Below are 27,965 nucleotides of genomic sequence, written 5' to 3'. Positions count from 1 at the left end.
GCATGCCAATTGCACGCTCCCTCAAAACTTGAGATATCTGTGACATTGTGTTGTATGACAAAACTACACATTTTAGTGGCCTTTTATTGTCCCCAGCACAAGGTTCACCTGTGTAATGATCATGCTGTTTAATCAGCTTCTTGATATGCCACACCTGTCAGGTGGATGGATTATCTTGGCAAAGGAGAAATGGTCACTAACAAGGATGTAAACAAATGTGTGTCCAACATTTGAAGGAGAATAAGCTTTTTGTGCTTATATAAAATGTATGGGATCTTTTATTTCAGCTCATGAAACATTTGCTATTTTTATTTAACCTTTATTTAACTAGGCAAGTCAGTTAAGAACACATTCTTATTTACAATGACGGCCTATAATGCCAACACTTTACATGCGTTTATATTTTTGTTCAGTGTAGTATATTTCTCTGCATCCAGTGATAAGGAGGCAGTGGGAGGCTACATGTACAACATTGATATGCTGGGGGGGCACTGACAGGAGTGTAGCAGAGAGTTTTTATCAGGCCTGCCTGATAACATACACACAGATGTCGTGCATTACTGTCATCTCATCACCAATATAGACAACCCCAAGCAAACATTGCTCTGAGTTTGAACTAATAACAGCTGATAATGTAGTAACCTGAATAGGATTTCATAAAACGTCATGTAATTTTCAAGAAAACAGGAAATACTTCCACTTACATCATGCATTTCATCCTAGAAATATATTGTAGGAAGCCTTGCAATACGAGCTACGTTTCAATTCCCACCTAGTTGGTTACCTATTTGCGCGATGCATAAAATGTTTGCCTTTCATGCCAGTGACCCGGGTTCGCTTCCCTGCCATTCACTGCATTGGTGTCAGAAGTGGGATGGCGGCCACGAGGCCATCAGAACGCATGGGCAGACGTGTGAAGGGGCTTGAAAGAATGTCGAAGCACGGGGACGTGCATTCTCGTTCGAAAGGAAGCAGTGTTGCAATCCATGTTATAATGTATGAGCCACGTTACAATTCCCACCAAGTATGTTAACCCTATTGGCGCGGTGTGTAGGGTGTTTGCCTTCCACGCCAGTGACCCAGGTTTGCTTCACCTGCCCCACCGTTTGCAACAATGCTACAAAACAAAACAAAAATGGTGATCTTCACATGCTCCACAAGATGGCAGTAAGTTAATACCCTTTGGCACCTGTGTCTAAACTAAAGACCAAACCTTGAACTTTTGGATTTATTTTGCTTTGTTCACAGAGGTCCCTCTTGGGTCATCATTGCACTATTTAATATACGTACAGATGTAGGATCTTCATTTTAGCTAGTTTGCTACAGCAGGAAAATAATCCTGCAGCAACAGGAAATGTGAATTATTATTTGGATTACAATTAATTGCATTTTTTGTAGAGGTTGATACATTTTTAATTAGAGCAAATCAAGTCTGACATTTTAAAGTGGGAATTACAAACTTTGAATACACCACAAGTTTGCATTTCCTGCTGTGCAGGAAAATTCTCAGCAACAAAAGAGTGATCAAATTAAGATCCTACATCTGTAGGGCATGATATGAAGAAATGTGTAAGAATGTCAGTGCCAAACCATACATACAGAATATCAACCAATAACAGAAACATGTGTCATCAACCTCTTATACGAAAGATCTCCCCTGAAAATATCTACTCTAATGATGAGTAAAATTACAACCGGGGAATATCTTTTGGGAGGGGTCTGAGTTATCTCTCGAGCTGTAGCCACATCTCAGGGGGCCCGTGTTAGACACTTCGATAACAGAAGGAACATTGGTGGGAGGGGAGCGACAGCAGAGTGAGCAACATTTGAAGCCAGCCAGCAGCTGAACAGTGTGTCATTAATACCCCTGTCTTGTCCTCGCCCTCACAGACTAATTGCTCTCACTAGGGGGAAACAAGGCATCCCGGTGTCCCCAAAGACATAATCTGTGCAATTAGACCTGCCCTCAAGGCAGGTAGATATTGGTCTAGAAGCTGACTGGCTGCAAGCGGAATCATGATAAGACGTTTCATATTCTTGTAGAGTACCTGCTCCCCCTGGGATTTGTGTATGGAAGACCGCACTTCATCTGACCTATCTTTCCATCAAGTATATTTTCATAGCTTAAAAATGACCCTGTGTTATGACATAAATTCAGTCCACCCCTAGTCAACCACCACCTTTTTACTAAATTCAACAAACTAGTTAAAGTATTGTGAGAATGATGATATGAACCTTTGACATCTGGCATTTCCACTGTGATCGTCACGTTGGTGAGCAGAGTACAGCTGAGACCTGTGAGATCTGTGTAATGTGACTTCTGTTGGCAGGCTTTTATTCTTAGTGACCCTATTGTATGAACAACAGCACCACAGATCAATTGTATGAAGCAAGTGTTTTGCTGCCCATATTCAGGGCACAGACAACATTCTACTTATTTGCAGCCTGTCACAGACAGGTCAGAAAGCTCCATTCTACACACACACACAGTCTCAGTCATGGAGCACTTATTTCTAAATAACACATTCCCCTAATCTCCAGCAGATAGGTTGTTTAATATCATGTTGAACCAAGGACAGTTGTCCATGTAACTCCCATGAATTGCCATTGAGAATGAAAGTAATGGGTTAAGTAAGCCCGATTTAGAAAAGCATTTGTGTGACAACTCAAGTAGCTATTTCTCTGTTCTTACAAATGAATTAACTATATTACTTTCACCTTTACAGAACTTTTAGGAGAGCTGTTGTCTCAATTAGCTGTCTCAATTCATTCATTTTCACATCCAATACCTAATGACTTTGGGGGAGGAGGGTGGCACATAAACACATAAAGTAACGTGGTCACAGGCCACCCACTCATATTCATTGTTCTCTTAAACAGTCATTCCATGGCACAATACAAAATGGTCTGTGGCCACACACTGAATAATGCCTTCCTTCCTCCAGGCACTTCCCTGATGAGGAGCGGGTGGTTATTGAAATAAAAGCTTTGCTGCCTACAGTCCCAACAAGAGCACTCGTGGAGAGTGTGCCCATGCCCAGCAAACCACAGATGGTACAGATCAACAGTCACTGATTCATCAATCATAATCAGGTGTGGCACAAACATAAAACATGATGACCACTCCACAGAATGTGACAAGTAGACAAAGAGAAACAATGACCAATGAGCAGGTGGACATGGACATAACTCCAGCTACATGGAGTTTACCTGTTCACTGGAAGGCTGGATACCAGATTAGACATTTTTCTGTGCATAAATCTATACATTATTGAGTTTTACTTCAGTTCTTACAACCGACTGTCACCATAAAGGTGTTGAGAGAGAGAGCCATATGATCACATCACACATTGTGGAACCTACTGTACATATCGGTAGGCCAACATGCATGAACACTAGATGGCACTACAAGGTCAAGCTGATGCTGCCAACTTACTCCTCAGTCGCATCAATTGTTCCATTTTCTGTGAAGAGGAAGAACTGAAAAGGAATAAAACACAAAATGCACATGGTTGATTTGATTCACGCATCCAGATTCATTATTCCTATTTATAATATATTCATCAAAGGAACACCACTCAGCATGTCCAGGGGGCACGGGAAGTAAACACAGTGGGTGGTGTCACACATGATGGGAGAGACATTAAACACCAAACCAAAACAGCAATAACAAACAACAACTAACAAAGACTATCATGATGGATAATTGGGGGAAACATTTGCATGAAAAGGTTTCGATGCCACTAGAAATCCTCTTAGCCATCTAATGACAAAATTGCTATGTGCCCCATTGACAGTAGCCTATTCCTTAAAGCAGGTCATTTGATGACGACATTCTATCTGTTAGCTCCTTTATCTTGCCTTTCCATGGATTTACACTATGCACATAGCAGATTCTTTGGACCAGACAGATGGTGGTGTTTATACACAGACTATTGGACAGCGATTTCCCTGCTCTGTTTCTCTCTGTGTCTATCTGCCATGTGGAGTGGGCATTTAGATCATTTATTCTGGTCAGACTGACTGGGACTGAAGAGCAACAACAGTAGCATCCACGGCCCTTGCATAATCTTCCATTTGGTTACACAGCTGTCGACACTGTCAATCATTGCACTATATCTCAACCCAACCTGTTGTGTGACAACAACTTATTTGCAGTATAGTACTGTAATCAATGTGTGTATTTATAGAGGAACAATATACAGTATCTAGACTGGAGCGCTGATGCCCCATATATTGCCCCTGAGACAGACATACTTTATATTTGTGACAGGTTTTCAAAGTCAACACTGCAGAGAAGAAAAAAATTATTCCCCTAGCTATGAGACATGTTCAATAACCACATGCTGCAAAAAGGGAGTGTCTGTCAGCCTGATATTAATTGTATGGTAAGTCAATAGATTGGTCTGAATAAACATTTATGTGGAAAAAGCAGTAGGAAAGTAGCAGAAGCAGCTCTAATATTAAAATCTAAATACTTGATTTTTGTAAACCAGCATTGAACTTTCTTACTGACTCAACTATGTAAGGCTCACTTGGCCACAGACCATTTTGTCGACTACATTTATTCTCTGGGTGGTGGAAAAGGCAATGGGCAGGCAGTAATGTTATTGGAGTGCAGACTGTAGTACTATATATCTGCGGCCCAGTTGGGAGCAGATGAAGACATCAGTCCCCATGGCTGAGGCAGCTGTCAGATCCATCACAGCCACTCGTCAAGGAGAGCCTCGGCTGCCAATGCACAACATCACAATGCCCACGGTGACTGACAGTCTCCGTACCATGTCAAATCCTCACCGGCCTGGAATTACCTTTTTGGCTATAAATGGAATCAAAGGGGTATTCAATATATGAATAATATGTCTAGTTGTACTGAATCTAGCTGTATTCAATACCCAGATCCAGATGAAAATGAATTTTGGGACTATGATCAACAGATTGGACCAAAGCATGTCTATACATGTGCCCGTCAAACAAACACCTGATGCATATGTTGGTATTAGTAACACTGACAATTCAGTAACTTTAGTATTTCCACATCATTGTTATCGACTATGACAGGCAGTGGTTAGAGCCAATCAACTCTTCCTGGTAAATTACACACCTTTATCAAGGCCTTCTGTTGCTTTCACTATTAATCAATTCTCTTCAAACTCAGAATAATACAGAAGAGCAAAAAACTGTAATTTATTAATAAAACATTCTAGCGTTATGTGATGCTATCCCTTCTATATCATAGAGATACAGACTTAGAACTACTGCTTTTTCCAATACTTCCATTCAGAACAGAATGAATGAGTGATTCATCCCATTTAATTTGAGTGGCCAAAGGACCTTCGGAGGAAAATCAAGCTTTACACTCATGTCAGATGCACACAAGATATAAATGTCAGCCTCCGCCCTCGTATGAAAGGTCCAACAACACATTTGTGTACTGTACATGGAGCGAACATTCCATCAAACTGAGTAAAATGATGAAAAGACAGCATGCATACTCCATAGCAATGGAGGCTGGTGGGAGGAGCTATAGGAGGATGGGCTCATTATTATGGCTGGAATGGAATCAATGGAACGGAGTCAAGCATGTGATTTCCATGTGTTTGATACCGTTCCAATGACTCCATTCCAGCCATTACAATGAGCCCATCCTATTATAGCCCCTTCCACCAGCCGCCACTGCTCTCTAGCCCAATATTTTGCCCAAACCCAAGCCTGAGCCCATATCAGATGTGGTCAATATAAAAAAGGTAATTCGTCTCATATGAATTATCACCATCATATGAGACGAACACTGTACATATCGGTAGGCCAATATGCAGTGTTCGTCTCATATGATGGTGATACTTGGTGAATTGTCAGATAGTAAACTTCCTTTCCAAAGGACTATTCTTCTATTCTATTATCAAATGACTGAAAACTTTTGTAGTCCGGCTATGACTGCAGCTGAAAAGATGTACTGTTTAACTTTTGTAGTCCGGCTATGACTGTTTAACTTTTGTAGTCCGGCTATGACTGTTTAACTTTTGTAGTCCGGCTATGACTGTTTAACTTTTGTAGTCCGGCTATGACTGTTTAACTTTTGTAGTCCGGCTATGACTGTTTAACTTTTGTAGTCCGGCTATGACTGTTTAACTTTTGTAGTCCGGCTATGACTGTTTAACTTTTGTAGTCCGGCTATGACTGTTTAACTTTTGTAGTCCGGCTATGACTGTTTAACTTTTGTAGTCCGGCTATGACTGTTTAACTTTTGTAGTCCGGCTATGACTGTTTAACTTTTGTGGGATAATGAGGATCCTGCTCTACTTTTCACTGGATAAATTAGATCAATTCCTGAACATACTTATTTAAGAGGTAGCCCAGAGCTATTTCCGCCAAGTCAGACCTATGGCTGAATAACTGCATAGCACCCACTACAGTGTAGGCTAGAACTACCAATTGTGACAAATGTAATTGCATTGTGAAAATGAATTCTTAATTACAGATGTCAAAACAGTTTTTCATAGCTTGTTTTACATTTTTTCAAAACGTTATTTTCAAGTGTTTGGATTCAGTCATATTGAACTCAAATCCTCCAGAAGGGCACACAATATTGGGATGTCAATATTTCAGTGAGCAGATTCATGGAGAGGTGTTGTTCTAATAATACAAAGTACATTCTTACCAGTCTACCTCAGTGGTGTGTTGCCATGTCCTCAGGGTCTGCTGGTAGGCCAAGTAAAGTGTTCCCTGTTCTAAAGCTTGACAGATCTACCTGGATGTCAGCATATCAATGAAAATGCACTCTGTCATGGGAGCATAGACACAGAGAGAGGAGATAAAATAACAAAAACAAACCTCCAAACACTCATGAGATGAAACCAATTGTTTCGAGAGCTCAAACGGAACTATCCTGAAGTGTTTCCTTCCTATCAAGAATTCCTTCATAAGATCTGATTAATTCAGCATGTAAACAACAGCTAAGTAATTAGCACAGTCATAGTCTCTGGTGATGAGCTCATAGACAGACCTGTGACTGTTTACCTTTTCATTGGGATTGGAGGGATTGATGTTGTACCCAGTCACTGACCTATTAAATCACTGTTACAACGTGAGACCACGGCTAATGAGAGTTATCTCTGTCAGTTCAGCAAAACCCAGCTCAGCTTTAGCATCAAATCATATGCTGAATCCACTAAGCTACTATACACAACTTGCCCAAAAATTGCTGGAGGGACTGATAATCAGATTTATATAATACTAATTTGATGCTCAGATGTAGATATGATAAGGATGTACAGTGGGGGGGAAAGTATTTGATCCCCTGCTGATTTTGTACGTTTGCCCACTTACAAAGAAATGATCCGTCTATAATTTTAATAGTAGGTTTATTTGAACAGTGAGAGACAGTATAACAACAAAAAAATCCAGAAAAACACATGTAAAAAATGTTATAAAATGATTTGCATCTTAATGAGGGAAATAAGTATTTGACCCCTCTGCAAAACATGACTTAGTACTTGGTGGCAAAACCCTTGTTGGCAATCACAGAGGTCAGATGTTTCTTGTAGTTGGCCACCAGGTTTGCACACATCTCAGGAGGGATTTTGTCCCACTCCTCTTTGCAGATCTTCTCCAAGTCATTAAGGCTTCGAGGCTGACGTTTGGCAACTCGAACCTTCAGCTCCCTCCACAGATTTTCTATGGGATTATGGTCTGGAGACTGGCTAGGCCACTCCAGGACCTTAATGTGCTTCTTCTTGAGCCACTCCTTTGTTGCCTTGGCCATGTGTTTTGGGTCATTGTCATGCTGGAAAACCCATCCACGACCCATTTTCAATGCCCTGGCTGAGGGAAGGAGGTTCTCACCCAAGATTTGACGGTACATGGCCCCGTCCATCGTCCCTTTGATGCGGTGAAGTTGTCCTGTCCCCTTAGCAGAAAAACACCCCCAAAGCATAATGTTTCCACCTCCATGTTTGACCGTGGAGATGGTGTCCTTGGGGTCATAGGCAGCATTCCTCCTCCTCCAAACACGGCGAGTTGAGTTGATGCCAAAGAGCTCCATTTTGGTCTCATCTGACCACAACACTTTCACCAGTTGTCCTCTGAGTCATTCAGATGTTCATTGGCAAACTTCAGACGGCATGTATATGTATTCTTGAGCAGGGGGACCTTGCGGGCGCTGCAGGATTTCAGTCCTTCACGGCGTAGTGTGTTACCAATTGTTTTCTTGGTGACTATGGTCTCAGCTGCCTTGAGATCATTGACAAGATCCTCCGGTGTAGTTCTGGGCTGATTCCTCACCGTTCTCATGATCATTGCAACTCCACGAGGTGAGATCTTGCATGGAGCCCCAGGCCGAGGGAGATTGACAGTTCTTTTGTGTTTCTTCCATTTGCGAATAATCGCACCAAATGTTGTCACCTTCTCACCAAGCTGCTTGGCGATGGTCTTGTAGCCCATTCCAGCCTTGTGTAGGTCTACAATCTTGTCCCTGACATCCTTGGAGAGCTCTTTGGTCTTGGCCATGGTGGAGAGTTTGGAATCTGATTGATTGATTGCTTCTGTGGACAGGTGTCAATTTTTACAGGTAACAAGCTGCAGTTAGGAGCACTCCCTTTAAGAGTGTGCTCCTAATCTCAGCTTGTTACCTGTATAAAAGACACCTGGGAGCCAGAAATCTTTCTGATTGAGAGGGGGTCAAATACTTATTTCCCTCATTAAAATGCAAATCAATTTATAACATTTTTGACATGCGTTTTTCTGGATATTTTTGTTGTTATTCTGTCTCTTACTGTTCAAATAAACCTACCATTAAAATTATAGACTAATAATTTCTTTGTCAGTGGGCAAACGTACAAAATCAGCAGGGGATCAAATACTTTTTTCCCCCACTGTATGACAATAGTTCAAATCCCCTAGTAGGGCTGCTATAGTCCCACAGTTATTGGACATCACTTTGATGGGCATTTGGACCTCAAAATAAGAAAAAGCTTATGCCAAGAGTGTCTGACAGCATCAAACCCCAGGGAAGGCGGAGAGCCCTTTAAAGTGTATTCCATTTTTGAGATGATAAAGATTGCCCAGTTCAGTCTACAAAGTACCATATGCATAGAATTCCTCCGAAGTTGTCAGAGGATATGTTTTCACAAACCAAAAGATGGCAATCATCTTGGCTTGTGGAATGAATTCCAAGGAATAGGAAGAACAACATTAATTGGTGTTATGCCATATGCCACCAAAGAGGTTCATTAATTGTATAATTTCACATTGAGGTGCAGAAATTGGATCCATCTTGATGTACTTCCCCACCTCTTTTTTCATTACTCAATGTCCAGTGAGGGCAGGCCATCTGTATTATCTGATCATACGACATTTACTGCATCCAGAGGTCCTCTATAACTCCTGAAGAGGATTTCACTTTAGTTTTACTGAGCCATAAAGAAAATCTATGTCTTCAATTTATGTACAACCCGATATGACCACATTGACGTATAGTCCATTAAAAAGTAGCCGTCTGAAGGGCCTGTAAGGAGGATCACATGATGTGGAGGGTAACCCTGAGTGGTGTGGGAGCCGTCCTGTGAAATAGATCTAAATTTACTACAGTAAGAGCATTAGGCCCTGCTGCTTTATCAGCTCTTCCTTTGCCCATTTCAGAAGCAGTGAAATGCCTATAGTTTTAATCTGCCAGCCTCTGCACTGCTTTGATGGTGCTCCCCTTCACATCCCATAATAGGCTGAGGCTGCACTGTGCTGAACAGCACAGCAGGTGCTCAGGGATCCTCATCAGAATGTGTGGGGTTGCTTAAGAATTACTCCGAAAGTAAATCCATGTTACTGGCAGCTGCTACTTTCTTATCTGCTTAATCAAAATGTTCTACTTACTTACAGTATACCTAGGGCTTGATTTAATCTTTCAACACTGTGCAATGTTACTCAGTACTGCATGCAACCATATGCAACATTTTGAAATGAATTAACATTAGCCCAATTCTGGGACAAAACTGGCATGCCACTGTTCAATAAAACTGAATTGGTTGAATTCAAGAGTGGTGACACACTTCATATCCATGGATACTAGCTGGAGGAAAAATGTACAGTTGAAGTCGGACGTTTACATACACTTAGGTTGGAGTCATTAAAACTTGTTTTTCAACCACTCCACAAATTTCTTGATAACAAACTATAGTTTGGCAAGTCGGTTAGGACATCTACTTTGTCATTTTTCCAACAAATGTTTACAGACAGATTATTTCACTTATAATTCACTGTATCGCAAGAAGTTTACATATACTAAGTTGACTGTGCCTTTATACAGCTTGGAAAATTCTAGAAAATGATGTCATGGCTTTAGAAGCTTCTGCTAGGCTAATTGACATCATATGAGTCAATTGGAGGTGTACCTGTGGGTGTATTTCAAGGTCTACCTTCAAACTCAGTGCCTCTTTGCTTGACTACATGGGAAAATCAAAAGAAATCAGCTAAGACATCAGAAACAAAATTGCAGACCTCCACAAGTCTGGTTCATCCTTGGGAGCAATTTTCAAACGCCTGAAGGTACCATGTTCATCTGTACAGACAATAGTACGCAAGTATAAACACCATGGGACCATGCAGCGGTCATACCGCTCAGGAAGGAGACGCGTTCTGTCTCCTAGAGATGAATGTACTTTGGTGTGAAAAGTGCAAATCAGTCCCAGAACAGCAAAGGCCCTTGTGAAGATGCTGGAGGAAACAGGTACAAAAGTATCTAACGTAGTCAACACTGCTAGCTAGCTAGTCAACACTGCTAGCTAGCCAAATAGCTAACTTCTACCGACTAGCAGCACTGTAAAAACTATTACATTACAACGGAACGACTTGATTAGTTTAGTGTTAGTGTTAGTTAGCTAGCTACATAGTTGTCTTTGCTGTCTTTGTATCTAAGATAATTGTGTAGTTTAGAGTAATTATCGAGGTTAGCTATCCAGCCGCGACGCCGTTGTCCGTTGTCCAGACTCCAGACTTAGTCATCATCAAACCCACTGCTAGCTAGCCAACCGCTACCGACTAGCAGCGCTGTACATACTAATACATTACAACGGAACGATTTGACTAGTGCAGTGTTAGCTAGCTAGCTACATAGCTGTCTTTGCTGTCTTTGTATCTAAGATAATTGTGTAGTTTAGAGTAATTATCAAGGTTAGCTAGCCAGCCGCGACGCCGTTGTCCGTTGTCCAGACTCCAAACTTAGTCATCATCAAACCCACTGCTAGCTAGCCAACCGCTACCGACTAGCAGCGCTGTACATACTAATACATTACAACAGAACGATTTGACTAGTGCAGTGTTAGCTAGCTAGCTACATAGTTGTCTTTGTCATAGCTTGATAATTGTGTAGTTTAGTAATTATCGAGGTTAGCTAGCCAGCTATTTCCGTCCCCCGCGACGCCATTTTTACAAAAGTAGCCAACTATTACCGACGAGCAGCACTGTAGAAACTAAATACATTACAAAGGAACGTCTTGATTAGTGTTATGTTAGCTAGCTACAAAGTTGCTCTTGTATCATGACAAGGTGTAGTACTGAAACTATCGAGGTTACCTAGCCAGCTACACGTTCAAAGTCAACAACGCAGCCACTGCTAGCAAGCCTACTCCACCAGCCAGCAGTACTGTATCATTTTCGTCATTTTAGTCAATAAGATTTTTGCAACGTAAGCTTAACTTTCTGAACATTCGAGACGTGTAGTCTACTTGTCATTCCAATCTCCTTTGCATTAGCGTAGCCTCTTCTGTAGCTTGTCAACTATGTGTCTGTCTATCCCTGTTCTCTCCCCTCTGCACAGGCCATACAAACGCTTCACACCGCGTGGCCGCTGCCACTCTAACCTGGTGATCCCAGCGCGCACGACCCACGTGGAGATCCAGGTCTCCGGCAGCCTCTGGAACTGCCGGTCTGCGGCCAACAAGGCTGAGTTCATCTCAGCCTATGCTACCCTCCAGTCCCTAGACTTCCTGGCGCTGACGGAAACATGGATTACCACAGATAACACTGCTACTCCTACTGCTCTCTCCTCGTCTGCCCACGTGTTCTCGCATACCCCTAGAGCATCGAGCCAGCGGGGTGGTGGCACTGGAATCCTCATCTCTCCCAAGTGGACATTCTCTCATTCTCCCCTGACCCATCTGTCTATCTCCTCATTTGAATTCCATGCTGTCACAGTTACCAGCCCTTTCAAGCTTAACATCCTTATCATTTATCGCCCTCCAGGTTCCCTTGGAGAGTTCATCAATGAGCTTGACGCCTTGATAAGTTCCTTTCCTGAGGATGGCTCACCTCTCACAGTTCTGGGTGACTTTAACCTCCCCACGTCTACCTTTGACTCATTCCTCTCTGCCTCCTTCTTTCCACTCCTCTCCTCTTTTGACCTCACCCTCTCACCTTCCCCCCCCTACTCACAAGGTAGGCAATACGCTTGACCTCATCTTTACTAGATGCTGTTCTTCCACTAATCTCATTGCAACTCCCCTCCAAGTCTCCGACCACTACCTTGTATCCTTTTCCCTCTCGCTCTCATCCAACACTTCTCACTCTGCCCCTACTCAGATTGTATTGCGCCGTCCCAACCTTCGCTCTCTCTCTCCCGCTACTCTCTCCTCTTCCATCCTATCATCTCTTCCCTCTGCTCAAACCTTCTCCAACCTATCTCCTGATTCTGCCTCCTCAACCCTCGTCTCCTCCCTTTCTGCATCCTTTGATTTTCTCTGTCCCCTATCCTCCAGGCCGGCTCGGCCCTCCCCTCCTGCTCCATGGCTCGACGACTCACTGCGAGCTCACAGAACAGGGCTCCGGGCAGCCGAGCGGAAATGGAGGAAAACTCGCCTCCCTGCGGACCTGGCATCCTTTCACTCCCTCCTCTTCTGTCTCTGCTGCTAAAGCCACTTTCTACCACTCTAAATTCCAAGCATCTGCCTCTAACCCTAGGAAGCTCTTTGCTACCTTCTCCTCCCTCCTGAATCCTCCCCCCCCTCCTCCCTCTCTGCGGATGACTTCGTCACCCATTTTGAAAAGAAGGTTGCCGATATCCGATCCTCGTTTGCTAAGTCAAACGACACCGCTGGTCCTGCTCACACTGCCCTACCCTGTGCTTTGACCTCTTTCTCCCCTCTCTCTCCAGATGAAATCTCGCGTCTTGTGATGGCCGACCGCCCAACAACCTGCCCACTTGACCCTATCCCCTCCTCTCTTCTCCAGACCATTTCCGGAGACCTTCTCTCCTACCTCACCTCGCTCATCAACTCATCCTTGCCCGCTGGCTACGTCCCTTCCGTCTTCAAGAGAGCGAGAGTTGCACCCCTTCTGAAAAAACCTACACTCGATCCCTCCGATGTCAACAACTACAGACCAGTATCCCTTCTTTCTTTTCTCTCCAAAACTCTTGAACGTGCCGTCCTTGGCCAGCTCTCCTGCTATCTCTCTCAGAATGACCTTCTTGATCCTAATCAGTCAGGTTTCAAGACTGGGCATTCAACTGAGACTGCTCTTCTCTGTGTCACGGAGGCTCTCCGCACTGCTAAAGCTAACTCTCTCTCCTCTGCTCTCATCCTTCTAGACCTATCTGCTGCCTTTGATACTGTGAACCATCAGATCCTCCTCTCCACCCTCTCCGAGTTGGGCATCTCCGGCGCGGCCCACGCTTGGATTGCGTCCTACCTGACAGGTCGCTCCTACCAGGTGGCGTGGCGAGAATCTGTCTCCGCACCACGCGCTCTCACCACTGGCGTCCCCCAGGGCTCTGTTCTAGGCCCTCTCCTATTCTCGCTATACACCAAGTCACTTGGCTCTGTCATATCTTCACATGGTCTCTCCTATCATTGCTATGCAGACGACACACAATTAATCTTCTCCTTTCCCCCTTCTGATAACCAGGCGGCGAATCGCATCTCTGCATGTCTGGCAGACATATCAGTGTGGATGACGGATCACCAACTCAAGCTGAACCTCGGCAAGACGGAGCTGCTCTTCCTCCCGGGGATGGACTGCCCGTTCCATGATCTCGCCATCACGGTTGACAACTCCCTTGTGTCCTCCTCCCAGAGTGCTAAGAACCTTGGCGTGATCCTGGACAACACCCTGTCATTCTCCACTAACATCAAGGCGGTGACCCGATCCTGTAGATTCATGCTCTACAACATTCGCAGAGTACGACCCTGCCTCACACAGGAAGCAGCGCAGGTCCTAATCCAGGCACTTGTCATCTCCCGTCTGGACTACTGCAACTCGCTGTTGGCTGGGCTCCCTGCCTGTGCCATTAAACCCCTACAACTCATCCAGAACGCCGCAGCCCGTCTGGTGTTCAACCTTCCCAAGTTCTCTCACGTCACCCCGCTCCTCCGCTCTCTCCACTGGCTTCCAGTTGAAGCTCGCATCCGCTACAAGACCATGGTGCTTGCCTACGGAGCTGTGAGGGGAACGGCACCTCCGTACCTTCAGGCTCTGATCAGGCCCTACACCCAAAGAAGGGCACTGCGTTCATCCACCTCTGGCCTGCTGGCCTCCCTACCTCTGAGGAAGCACAGTTCCCGCTCAGCCTAGTCAAAATTGTTCGCCGCTCTGGCACCCCAATGGTGGAACAAGCTCCCTCACGACGCCAGGACAGCGGAGTCAATCACCACCTTCCGGAGACACCTGAAACCCCACCTCTTTAAGGAATACCTGGGATAGGATAAAGTAATCCTTCTAACCCCCCCCCTTAAAAGATTTAGATGCACTATTGTAAAGTGGTTGTTCCACTGGATATCATAAGGTGAATGCACCAATTTGTAAGTCGCTCTGGATAAGAGCGTCTGCTAAATGACTTAAATGTAAATGTATCTATATCCACAGTAAAACGAGTCCTATATCGACATAACCTGAAAGGCCGCTCAGCAAGGAAGAAGCCACTGCTCCAAAACCGCTATAAAAAAGCCAGACTACGGTTTGCAACTGCACATGGGGACAAAGATCGTACTTTTTGGAGAAATGTCCTGTGGTCTGATGAAACAAAAATAGAACTGTTTGGCCATAATGACCATCGTTATGTTTGGAGGAAAAAGGGGGAGGCTTGCAAGCCGAAGAACACCATCCCAACCGGGAAGCACGGGAGTGGCAGCATCATGTTGTGGGGGTGCTTTGATGCGGGAGGGACTGGTGCACTTCACAAAATAGATGGCGGCATGAGGGAGGAAAATTAGTGGATATATTGAAGCAACATCTCAAGACATCAGTCAGGAAGTTAAAGCTTGGTCGCAAATGGGACTTCCAAATGGACAATGACCCCAAGCATACTTCCAAAGTTGTGGAAAAATGGCTTAAGGACAACAAAGTCAAGGTATTGGAGTGGCCATCACAAAGCCCTGACCTCAATCCTATAGAACATTTGTGGGCAGAACTGAAAAAGCTTGTGCGAGCAAGGAGACCTACAAACCTGACTCAGTTACACCAGCTCTGTCAGGAGGAATGGGCCAAAACTTATTGTGGGAAACTTGTGGAAGGCTACCCGAAACGTTTGACCCAAGTTAAACAATTTAAAGGAAATGCTACCAAATACTAATTGAGTGTATGTAAACTTCTGACCCACTGGGAATGTGATGAAAGAAATAAAAGCTGAAATAAATCATTCTCTCTACTATTATTCTGACATTTCACATTCTTAAAATAAAGTGGTGATCCTAACTGACCTAAGACAGGGAATTCTTACCAGGATTAAATGTCAGGAATTGTGAAAAACTGAATTGTGAATTGTGAAAAACTTTAAATGTATTTGGCTAAGGTGTATGTAAACTTCTGACTTCAACTGTATCTGTAAATGGTTGTTCTTTGTTGAGTACATCAGACCTTTCCCTGACAAAACAGCCCCCTGCTGTATGGCTGAGTGCTCGTGTGTCCTCCATAAAATCACAGAGACCCAACCACACTGTCTGACAAGCCGGCACCTCCTACCCTGCAGTCAGCAGCCTGAAGTCTTTATGACACAAGGCCCTAAAAACATGCAGCTGTGCTCTCCTCCACAGCTCTGACAGACAACAGGCTCATGACACAGCCCTCTGAAGCTTATCAAAGAGGAAATTAGAGGGGGAGGATGGTTTTTGCACGAGCTGTCCCTGCTAAGTAAACTGATGTTTTAATTGCAATGTTTCTGACACCTCTCTTTGTGAAAATGTAGAACAAGCACAAAAGGGCAGGCAGAGGCGATATGTCTCTGGCTGCATTTAACCAGGCAACCCAATTCTAATATTTTTTTTCTCACTTATTGGTCTTTGAAAAAGCTCAGAAAAAGATCTGATGTGATTGGTCAAAAGACCAATTAGTGGAAGGAAAAAATATATAAATTGGGCTGCCTGTCTAAATAAAGCCTTTGTAGACTGAGAGGGTAATGGAACAAGGAGTTTAGAATGATAGGTGGTGGGCCAAAGCCGAAAACCGTGAAGTTGATCGATCCCTGTCGAGCGAGGAGTTGATTTTTTGTGTATATCACAAACCACGTTTCCATCCAGTTTTTATGCGTGTAGTCATAGCGTATATAAAAAAAATCACGACAGCTGTGATGGAAACAGGAAGTTTCTGTACAATTTTATAAATGTCGACAGATAATTTGTTTGTTCGACATGGTGGGATCTTTTTATGTCGGTAAAATGTATTATGCAAGGAAACGCCTTTATGCGCAAATATTGATATAATAACCATCATATCGAAGTAAACTTGTGAGTCGCGTAATGACATGGCGTGTGCTCTTCCCACTACGGCTCAGGAAACCATGCAGTTTATTAGCCTACAGATGATATAAACTTCACAGGGTGGTGAAAGTGTACAGTACGAGCTTGATGCTCCTTTGCAATAAATGTCGGTCTTATTCTGATGACGTGATGATCGATGCTTGACTGACTTTTGACAAATACAAATAGTATCGCTCTTATCCATAATAATCGTATCATGTACTGTAGACTAACCAACCCACAGAGCCTACCTGCACTGTATCTACGAGATGTTGGCTAGAGCGCATGTGCCAAAACCAGACTTGGCATATTTGTTATGTAACAGTTTTTGTGACAAAACTATCAGTAAATTTGAAAATTCGATGGAAACACGTTGAACATTAGATTTTGCATGAAAACTTTAGTGTGCACTACATCATCACGCACTGATTTTTATCTGCAACAAGTACGTTTGATAGAAACTCATATTTTCTTAATGCGGATTTTAGAAAATTCGCATGAAAATCTGTCGCCAGTTGGATGAAAATCTAGCTAGTGCACAGCAAATGAGGGATGCTTTCATGACATCACTGTAATAGGATCTTGGTAGACGTGATAATGTCTGAAAAAATGGAAGAGAAAGAACCTTTAATCCACATATTTGCCATTATTTTATTAATGGTCTTAAATGGTTCATTCAAGATAATTGGAGAGATATGAAAGGTGACACAAAGAGTATGGCCTTTACAGAAGAGCACAACTACACAAGTTCAAAGTCTAGATTTCTGATTCCGTAATAATGGCAATAAATGAATACATCAGTGTGTAGTGTGTAGTGCACAGTTATTCTGACTCGGTCTAGTCCACCTTTATTATTGACAAGAAAAGCTCGCCAGATTTTTGGTTCAAACCAACCGATCCTTCCCATTAAAAATCACTCCATATTACAGTTCTGAGAAATAGGCTACAACTTTGTTGTCCTTGGAACGACACATATCTGTTTCTCTGAAAGGAAACAGATATCCTGATTTACAGGAAGCTATTGTTTCTTTCGCACTCTCTCTGTCAGTGAATTCAAATGTTTAATCATGTGCTGGCATGGTTATGTGTCTCATTTCAAGTGACTAGCTGCAGGCTTAAAGAAACATTAAATCATTTAATTTGCATATAAACCCAAATAAAAGCACATTGGAAAATGCTCATCCAGAGGTGGCGGTCCTAGTGGCCAGGGACTTTAATGCAGGGAAACTTAAATCCGTTTTAACTCATTTCTATCAGCATGTTAAATGTGCAACCAGAGGGGGAAAAAAACTCGAGACCACATTTACGCCACACACAGAGGTGCGTACAAAGCTCTCCCTCACCCTCCATTTGGCAAATCTGACAATAGCTCTATCCTCCTGATTCCTGCTTACAAGCAAAAACTAAAGCAGGAAGCACCAGTGATTTGGTTAATAAGAAAGTGGTCAGATGAAGCAGATGCTAAGCTACAGGACTGTTTTGCTAGCACAGACTGGAATATGTTCCGGGATTCTTTCGATGGCATTGAGGAGTACACCACAACAGTCACTGGCTTCATCAATAAGTGCATCGATGACGTCATCCCCACAGTGACCGTACGTACATACCCCAACCACAAGCCATGGATTGCAGGCAACATCCGCACTGAGCTAAAGGGTAGAGCTGCCGCTTTCAAGGAGCAGGACTCTAACCCGGAAGCTTATAAGAAATCCCGCTATGCGCTCCGACGAACCATCAAACAGGCAAAGCGTCACTTCGAGGTAAGTAACACTGAAACATGCATGAGAGCGCCAGCTGTTCCGGACAACTGTGTGATCACGCTCTCCGTAGCCGATGTGAGTAAGACCTTTAAACAGGTCAACATTCACAAGGCTGCAGGGCCAGACGGATTAACAGGACTTGTACACCGAGCATGCGCTGACCAACTGGCAAGTGTCTTCACTGACATTTTCAACCTGTCCCTGACTGAGTCTGTAACACCAACATGTTTCAAGCAGACCACCACAGTCCCTGTGCCCAAGAACACTAATGTAACTTGCCTAAATGACTTCCGACCTGTAGCACTCACATCTATAGCCATGAAGTGCATGGAAAGACTGGTCATGGCTCACATCAACACCATTATCCCAGAAACCCTAGACCCACCCGAATTTGCATACCACCCCAACAGATGTTGCAATCTCTATTGCACTCAACACTGACCTTTCCCACCTGGACAAAAGCAACACCTATGTCAGAATGCTATTCAATGACTACATTTACATGACATTTTAGTAATTTAGCAGACGCTCTTATCCAGAGCAACTTACAGTAGTGAATGCATACATTTCTTATTTTTTTCTGTACTGGTCCCCCGTGGGAATCAAACCCACAACCCTGGCATTGCAAACACCACGCTCTACCAACTGAGCCACATGGGACTACAGCTCAGTGTTCAACACCATAGTGCCCTCAAAGCTCATCACTAAGCTAAGGACCCTTGGACTAAACATCTCCCTCTGCAACTGGATCCTGGACTTCCTGATTGGCCAGGACAACAACCTCTCCCTCAATGTGATCAAGACAAAGGAGATGATTGTGGACTACAGGAAAAGGAGGATCGAGCATGCCCCCATTCTCATCAACAGGGCTGTAGTGGAACAGGTTGAGAGCTTCAAGTTCCTTGGTGTCCACATCACCAACTAACAATCATGGTCTCAACACACCAAGACAGTTGTGAAGAGGGCACGACAAAGCCTATTCCCCTCAGGAGACTGAAAAGATTTGGCATGGGTCCTCAGATCCTCAAAAGGTTCTACAATTGCACCATCGAGAGCATCCTGACTGGTTGCATCAATGCCTGGTGTGGCAACTGCTCGGCCTCTGACCGCAAGGCACTACAGAGGGTAGGGCGTACGGCCCAGTACATCACCGGGGCCAAGCTTCCTGCCATCCAGGACCTCTATATCAGGCGGTGTTAGAGGAAGGCTCTAAAAATTGTCAAAGACTCCAGCCACCCTAGTCATAGACTGTTCTCTCAGCCACCGCACGGCAAGTGGTACCGGAGCGCCAAGTTGAGGTCCAAAAGGCTTCTTAATAGCTTCTACCCCCAAGCCATAAGACTCCTGAACAGCTAATCAAAGGGCTACCCAGTGTCACGATCGCAGTAAGAACTGGACCAAGGCGCAGCGGTCCACATCTTTATTATAAAGTGAAACTTCAGCAAATACAAAACAATAAACGAAACGTTCTGGAGTGCTCACAGGCAACTACACAAAAACCAAAACAAGATCCCACAAAACACAGTGGGGAAATGGCTGCCTAAATATGATCCCCAATCAGAGACAACGATAAACAGCTGCCTTTGATTGGGAACCACACCAGGCCAACATAGAAACATAACAACCTAGATTACCCACCCTAGTCACACCCCGACCTAACCAACATAGAGAATAAAAGGCTCTCTATGGTCAGGGCGTGACACCCAGACCCCTCTTATGCGCTGCTGCTCCTCTCTGTTTATAATCTATGCATAGTCATTTTAACTCTACCTACATGTACATATTACCTTAATTACCTCAACTAACCAGTGCCATAGCCTCGCTTGTTATTTTACTGCTGCTGTTTAATTATTTGTTACTTTTATTTTCAATTGTTTTACTTAACACTTTTTTTTCTTTTTTTCTTAAAGCATTGTTGGTTAAGGGCTTGTAAGTAAGCATTTCACTGTAAGGTCTACACCTGTTGTATTCGTCGCATGTGACACAATGTGATTTGATGTTGATAGAAATATGTGTGTGTGTCATGTACAGTCCCTATAGAAAGTCTACACCCCCTTGAACTTTCTTCACATTTTGTTGCATTACAAAGTGGGATTGAAATAGATTTAATTGTATATTGTGTCATTTATCTACACAAAATATTCCATAATGTCAAAGTGAAAAGATATTATTTATTTTTTACAAATTAACCACATTTATAATAACTATAATATAATTGTTGCATAGGTATTCACACTCTTTGTTTAGGCAAGCCTAAATTAGTTCAGAAGTAAAATTTGTGAAATAATATGGGTTGACATGATTTTTTTAATGACTGCCCCTTCCTCTCTGTGATTGGTAGATGGGTAACAATAACAAATGACATTGAATTTATCTTTAAGCATTGTCAAGTTAATAATTATGCTGTGGGTGATGTATTTAACCACCCAGACACATCAAAGACGCAGTCGTCGTTCTGAACTGACGGCATGACAAGAAGAAAACTGCTTAGGGCTGTCAACATGAGGCCATTAGTGATTTTAAAACAGCTAGAGTTCAATTGCTGTGATGGGAGAAAACAGAGGATGGATCAACAACATTGTAGTGACTCCACAATAATTACCTAAATGACAGAGTTAAAAGAAGAATACAAATATACAGAATACAAATATTCCAAAACATGTATATGTATGCAACAAGGCACTAAAGTAATACTGCAAAAAACCACAGCAAAGGAATACACTTCTTAGCCTAAATGCAAATGTTTCGGGCAAATCCAGCACAACACATCACTGAGTAACTGCCTCCTTATTTTCAAGCATGGTGGTGGCTGCATCATGGTACGGGTATAGTTGATATCGGCAAAGACTAAGAAGTTTTTTTATTATGAAAATAAACGGAATGGAGCTAAGCAAAGGCAAAACCCTAGAGGAAAACCTGCTTCAGTCTGCTTTACATGGTCACTGGGAGAGGAATTCACCTTTCAGCAGGACAATAACCTACAACACAAAGCCAAATCTACACTGGAGTTGCTTACCAAGACAGTGATTGTTCCTCCTGAATGGCCAAGTTACAGTTTTGAATCTGCTTTAAAATCTAATGACAAGACTAGAAAATGGTCTTCCCATGATCCCCAACACCTTGACAGAGCTTAAAGAATTTCCAAAATAATAATGGGCAAATATTACACAATACAGGTATGCAAAGCTCTCATGAGACTTACCCAAGAAGACTCACAGCTGTAATCTCTGCCAAAGGAGTTTCTAACATGTATTGAATTTTTCCACTTTGACAGAGTATTTTGTGTAGATAGTTGATCAAAAAAGACAAATCAATTTTAATCCTACTTTGTAAAACAATAACATTTGAAGAAATCCAAGGGGGATATAGACTTTCTATAGGCACCGTATGCAAGAATTGTGGTTTAAATAGTACAGCTGCATATTCATATTAGCCAACACGGTATATCCTACACATATACCTTGCAGTACAATCTCTAAAAACAGCTGAGCAAAATGTATATAATGTGTTCTGTAATAAGATGACCAGTTTTACTCCTACCCAATACCATGGAGGGCTTGCATAATGTTGGATGCATTGGAATATAACATATGGAGAATGATAGTCTGCAGAACTAGTTTCAAATACCCAATGTTCAGTGAATGTGAATAGATTTCTGGTGTAAATGGTTAACCTAACTTTCCTACTAACCTTCTAAAAGTTCAGTGCCAAATTCTTGCCAATCCATTATTCTACTACGAACTATGACTGAGTGAGACATACATTTCACACATATACATTCAAACAAAGAACATCACATCACCATTTATTGAGTACAGAGACAAACAGCAAAGGTGTCTCAGGCAGTATTTGAAGTATCTAAATATGTAACCTTCCAATCAATATAGAAAGAGATGTGTCGGGGGGGGGGGGGTACACTCTTAATGTTGTAGTCCAGAAATGAGAGCTTTTACCATCTATGCCAAAAGCATGATCCTCTGATGGAGACAGTAGAACTCACATGCTTCAGTATTCCCCCTCTAGGAGCAATCGTGTGCCCAGGCCCCATAGGTGTATCGAAAGGATCACACCCTGGTCACCACAGCAGAGAAGTGCTTTAGCACAATGCAATCTTAAGATCAAGTGGTCCAGAGACGAGAACTCAACCATCTACGGCAAAATCCTGGGCTCCTGACAGGGACAATAGAATTCTCCCCACTGCGTGTTACAATAGTAAAATATGTATCTGTTATCGCCTCGACAAAACTGATTCTATATTGAATTTAGTCTAACAAGCATGTGTATCTGTAGTTGGTGCTTCTCAACTCTAAAATACAAAGACAAAATCCACAGACAAATGCATATGAGGCCTGAATTTTTAATAGTGATGGCAGGGATAGTTCAAACTGCAGTAGGATGGTTCTCCAAACAGGTCAGTGAATCAGCTGAGCAGCACTTAGTTGATCTCTGGGAGCAGGACACAGGAGAGAGCTGAATAGATTGTGGGAGACAAATGTGAGAGACAAGATTGAATCAAAGAAATCACAGCAGCAAAGGATTGTAGAAATGAACATCTTGACAGTCTTAAATTACAACAACTAGGCTACAAGGATAAAGACTCTGCATCCTACTCCAACTAGGTCTATTGACAGGGATAATGTGGCAATTCTTATTTGTCAGCATTAATTCAATTAGTGAGTTCTGCCTTGATGACTATTAGCTTTACAATACTTGTCCTATAGATTTTTGTAGTCTTAAATTGCTACTTGGAATAATTATAGCTAAAGCTCCCTGTCCCAGAATGACATGCTAGTGATTACATAATCTGCTCCTGCCAGCTAGCTACATTTTTAAGGTTACATTTTAAGTAAAGTTAGGAGTTATTTTACAGATTGCATTGATGGTATCACGTCTCTATAACTAAATAGATACCAAAAATAAATAACAGTTCACCTGATAGCAGTTTGTCGGACTGAGATCTCTCGAGGTGTCACCAGCTGTGCTTATGTACAATAGGACATTGCCAACCAACAGAAATTATATAAAAATGATATATACACTATGTAAAAAACAGCTCCTCCCTCAGCAGAGACCAATCATCTCAAACTAAAGCAGATACAATGCGTCAGCCCACAACCTATGACTGGATCCCCTGAGCCAAGGCACATAAACCTGTGTGAGTCTGACCCGACCTCAAATTGGAATAAATACAGTGTGGGAAATAACAGTGATATTCAGTGAAGCCTCTTGCAGAGCATAATTCCCATGTAGGCAGCTTCTCAAATCTGCCTCTCCTTTTCCATGCCACACTAAATGACTAATTAACACAATAAAGGCATTATGCTTTATTTCCCAATCACAAACAATATTTTGGGGGATTTTCACTTATTTATAAACAATATAAAATTGTTATGTACACAGCCAAGTCACTCAACTATTCACAAAATACAAGTTAAACATACATCATTTGTAAAAGTCCAAGTACTTATTTTTACACTTGAAAGCACCAATAGAGTTTGGCAAGTTTCATAATAAATACGGACTATATTTTCAGATTTCAGCCAGGTCATGAATCTCAAAGAGATGGTTCCACAACCAACAGGTTTCACTGACAACATTTACCATAATAGCATGTCTAAAGGAAGTTGTAAATAGTACAAGAGAGCTGCCCTATATGATACAATGTAGGGAGGACAGTAGCAGTGATGGTTATGCATAAGTAGTCTTAACAGCTTTAAAAGAAAAGGGACCACGAATTGGGAGGTGACCCTGGTGATATGAGAAGCTAAGTCAAAGGGAGGGAAAGGGTAACGCCGACAGACACGAGTGTAGTGGTGACTTTTATACACTGGAGCTGATTAATTACTTTTCTCGGGATGAAATTCAATGACTTAAAGGTTTACCTTGCAAGGCTGCTACGTATACGCCGGGCCTTTGATATACAAGATATAGGTGTACAGAGTTGATGGCCTGAAGACCATCAAAGAGCTTGTAAACATTTCCTAGTGAAGTTCACCAAATACATTTTATTGTTTGATGGCTAAATATTTCAATTAATTCAACATTGACATTTAAGTGCAACATATTGATGGGCTGTAGACAACCTGCAGATAAAATTGTAGCACCACGTAAAATACTGATAATGCAAATACAAACAAGGTGGCGGGAGACATGGCTGGATGAGGGCTACATTCAGATGGATTTACAAACTAAAAAAAAATGACTAAAAATGTGGTTTAAGAGGTCTTCACTGTTGGTGCATGAAATTCTGACAACACTTGGTGTGACAGTAAAATGTAAAACAAAAAATAAATCTATAAAAAAAGAAACATTCCAGCATGGACCAAATACTGTCAATTCGGTATGAATAAAATTTCAAAGAATTATGTTTGGGTTCCAAAAAAAAAAAAAAAAAAAATTGTCAAAATAACTCAAAGTGCATAGTGATGGTGAGGAAGATAAATGCTTCAAAGCCCTGTCAAACACTACACCATGGCCTGACAGCACTCTCATGTCTCCTTGCCACACTTGATACCACGATCTCAATACAAGCAGCTCTCCTAAATGTCCTTCAGGTGTTTGGTGTTGAAACTTACCAGATGTATCATTGAATAATGTGAGTGAGTACCATGTCTATGAGAAGCATAATCCCTCAGAAGGGGGTGTCACTGGCCAGGGTTATCAGGGTACAGGTTGACGACACACTGGAGCAGCGCTCCTGGAGGGTGTTGTTATTGTCCCAGACTACAGTCTGTGAGCTGGCTGTGCAGCCCAGGGCCTTGGCCAAATCTGGGCACAATGTGAGACACAGCCGCTGGAAGAGCAGGCAGAACTTTCTACGGAAGCTGAGGTTGATCCAGAAGTAGAAGATGCAGTTGAGGAAACCGTTGGAGGTTGGCAGCCACACCACCACAAACTCCATCCACTCTGGAACTCTGTTGCCCGAGATGGCTGGTGGAAAACAAAACAGAGAGAGAAAAACAAATAAAAAGGGACAGCATAGGCTATGAAATAACTATGCACAAGCATTGTCAGTCGAAGAGCGATAACTATGGAGAGGATTCTTAAATGAAGTGTGTTGTCATTCAAATGAGAGACAACTAGTTTTGATGCAATTATTTTCACTTGAGAAATATTGCACCAAACATGTAAAATTGCACGACTAAGATCTTCTCTGTAAAAACCTCACCTAGCCGAGTTAGAGTAAGCAAACAACCTAGTATGCGGCGCCTTGCAAACACATTTACAAATAACCAATCTTCCCTTGTCTATCACGAACGTTGAATACAATTTTAACTTACTGCCGATTGTCCGTGGGATTGGTTCTTCAGTGGGTCGAAATTTGACACAAAATATCCACAGAACAGTATTATTAGACTTCAAAATGTGGGACTATGTGACAACCAAGATGCGTTTGCTCCTGATCCAAGGCACGTGCACAAGACTGAAGGACTTGCACTTTGATGCATGCATACTGACCAAAGTCTTGCAGGTGTTTACATGGTTTTCCGCATGCATGCATACTGACCAAAGTCTTGCGATTGTTTACATGGTTTTCCGCATGCATGCATACTGACCAAAGTCTTGCAGGTGTTTACATGGTCTTCCGCTGCCCATATCAGTCTGATTCATCAGCCTACCTAGGTGATCTTTCACCCAGCACATTGGCTTTTCCACTTTACAGCCTTGTAGTCTACATTTGTTACGGTCATTTTCCTGAGATCATTTAGAAGGGTGGTGAGTGACTTTGGGAAAAACATGCACCTTGTCTGAATTTTAGATGTTCCATCTACAAGTTAAAGTTCCTTCATCCCCTAAATGTAAACCAACTGGTTCCTTCTATAGACCTACTCACCATTATAGATAATTGCCGCCATGCACGGCGTCCAACATGTGTAGTACACGGTCATCACAGGGACAAGCACCCTGGAGGCTACGTCGGGTCTGTTATGACGACCCAGGTGTTGCGCCCGCATCTTTACCCGCTGTCTCTTTGCAGCAAACCAAAGGCGCAGGTTTGCGCAAGTCATGATGATTGAACAAGGAAAGAAGATGAGGCACGTCAACGTTAGAGAGTACACAACGTTAGTAGAGTACGATGGATTGCAAACCAGTGACGCTGTAGAAAAGTGGACCTCAATTATCCCGTTAGGAAAAGATATGGGCACAAGTAAAAATGGAGGAAAACACCACGCAAACGCGATCAGAAGCACCGTTCTTCTCCTTGTCATCAGTGATGAGTACTTCAGTGGGTAAAACACTGCTATGTATCTTTCTAGACTTATTGTAGCTAGTGTGTACATGCAAGTCGAATAGATCGTCGCGTTGAAGAAAGCCACAATGTGACAGAGGAAGTCTGGGCCTTCACTGTAGTCTTTCGCAAGACTGACGCACAGATTCAATGGCGTGATGATCAGTCCAAACGCCGAATCAGCACCGGTGAGTGAGAGTAAAAAGTATCGGGAGTTCCTTGACCAGCCGGACACCGATGAAGAAATCACCATGATAACTGCAATATTCCCCAACGTGATCATCGCTCCTAAAACTGATATTATGCCAATTTTAATGGGCCTGTGCCGTTCTAGAAGCATTTGCGTATCTGTGCTGGTTAGATTGGTGTCCTCGGACTCAGACAAATTGAGTGTTGCCAACATTGTCGGTCATATTGTTTGTCACTTCCTTTGTGAAACCTAAAAAAGAAAACACCCAAGGGCATGCTCTTCAAAATTATTTCAGGTGAATTTACATGATAAAATCAACTTACCAAGCCGTGGTATGCACAACAATAAATACCACTACCACACCTGTGGCACGTTAGGTGATAGTCACGTGCCCCAATCAAATACGTGGATCTGACGCAAGTAAAAAGATCAACCAAGAGGCAGATTATTCTTCCTTGGTCATTAGGAGAAATATACACATTCAAAGGACTTTTCAACACATTTTAGAGTTGGTGTCCATGTATGCCATTGTTTTGTTGTGTAATGTAGTCGACATTGTATTGAAACACTCATTTACACTAGGATTATTCTGTTGTGGCCTAGTTGTATGAGCAATGGCTCCATCGCCGCTCAATTCCTCTACAGGCGGAATCAGGTGAAGACCACCTGAGCACTGGCAGAGATGAGCTACATGGGGGAGTGGATTGGGGAGGAAGAGCGCGAGGACATTAACCTAAATAGCTGAAAGATGAGACCATCTCCTCCAAGCCCTGCGCTGGACTCCGCACAGATGGATTCGTCATTAGGACAGTGACAAGCGCATATATCAAAGGCGTATTCCAGGCCGTCCTCCTTCCACAGAGGGATATGTCCATGGCTAGCTGACACTACTAGCCTACCTGCTGGGGAAGCAGCCCCTCTGATGGGCCTCCATAGCAGCTGGACTTCGCTGTTCAAACATTGATACTGTACAGATAGCTCACATATTAGTGGCTGAGGCAGAAATGTTATTTTATCTATCCAAGGGCCCTCATGAGAAATATCAGTCGGAGAATAAGATTTTCATT

The 27,965-nt window shown here is 42.8% G+C and overlaps 1 protein-coding gene across 1 annotated transcript; it reads right to left on the bottom strand.

Moving 5' to 3' along the window:
• Positions 1-23,787: 23,787 nt before the first annotated feature.
• Positions 23,788-27,151, bottom strand: zgc:162592 (G-protein coupled receptor). Its single transcript, XM_029767418.1, has 2 exons — positions 26,313-27,151; positions 23,788-25,408 (listed from the first exon to the last, which is right to left on the bottom strand). The coding sequence occupies exons 1-2, from the start codon at positions 27,109-27,111 to the stop codon at positions 25,110-25,112; spliced, it is 1,098 nt and encodes a 365-aa protein (XP_029623278.1). The 5' UTR covers positions 27,112-27,151; the 3' UTR covers positions 23,788-25,109.
• Positions 27,152-27,965: the final 814 nt, after the last annotated feature.

The sequence above is a fragment of the Salmo trutta genome, chromosome 12 (assembly GCF_901001165.1).
Source record: "Salmo trutta chromosome 12, fSalTru1.1, whole genome shotgun sequence".
Classification (NCBI taxonomy): domain Eukaryota; kingdom Metazoa; phylum Chordata; class Actinopteri; order Salmoniformes; family Salmonidae; genus Salmo; species Salmo trutta.
The sequence above is the reverse complement of the archived record's forward strand: the minus strand, read 5'-3'. Positions and strand labels throughout refer to the sequence as shown.

Bases quoted from the DNA above. Each gene is read 5' to 3' on its own strand.
- zgc:162592 (XM_029767418.1), bottom strand. From the start codon at position 27,111: ATGTTGGCAACACTCAATTTGTCTGAGTCCGAGGACACCAATCTAACC. The intron at 25,409-26,312 runs GTGAGTAGGTCT...GTTTTCCACCAG, and splicing joins GGCGGCAATTATCTATAATG to CCATCTCGGGCAACAGAGTT.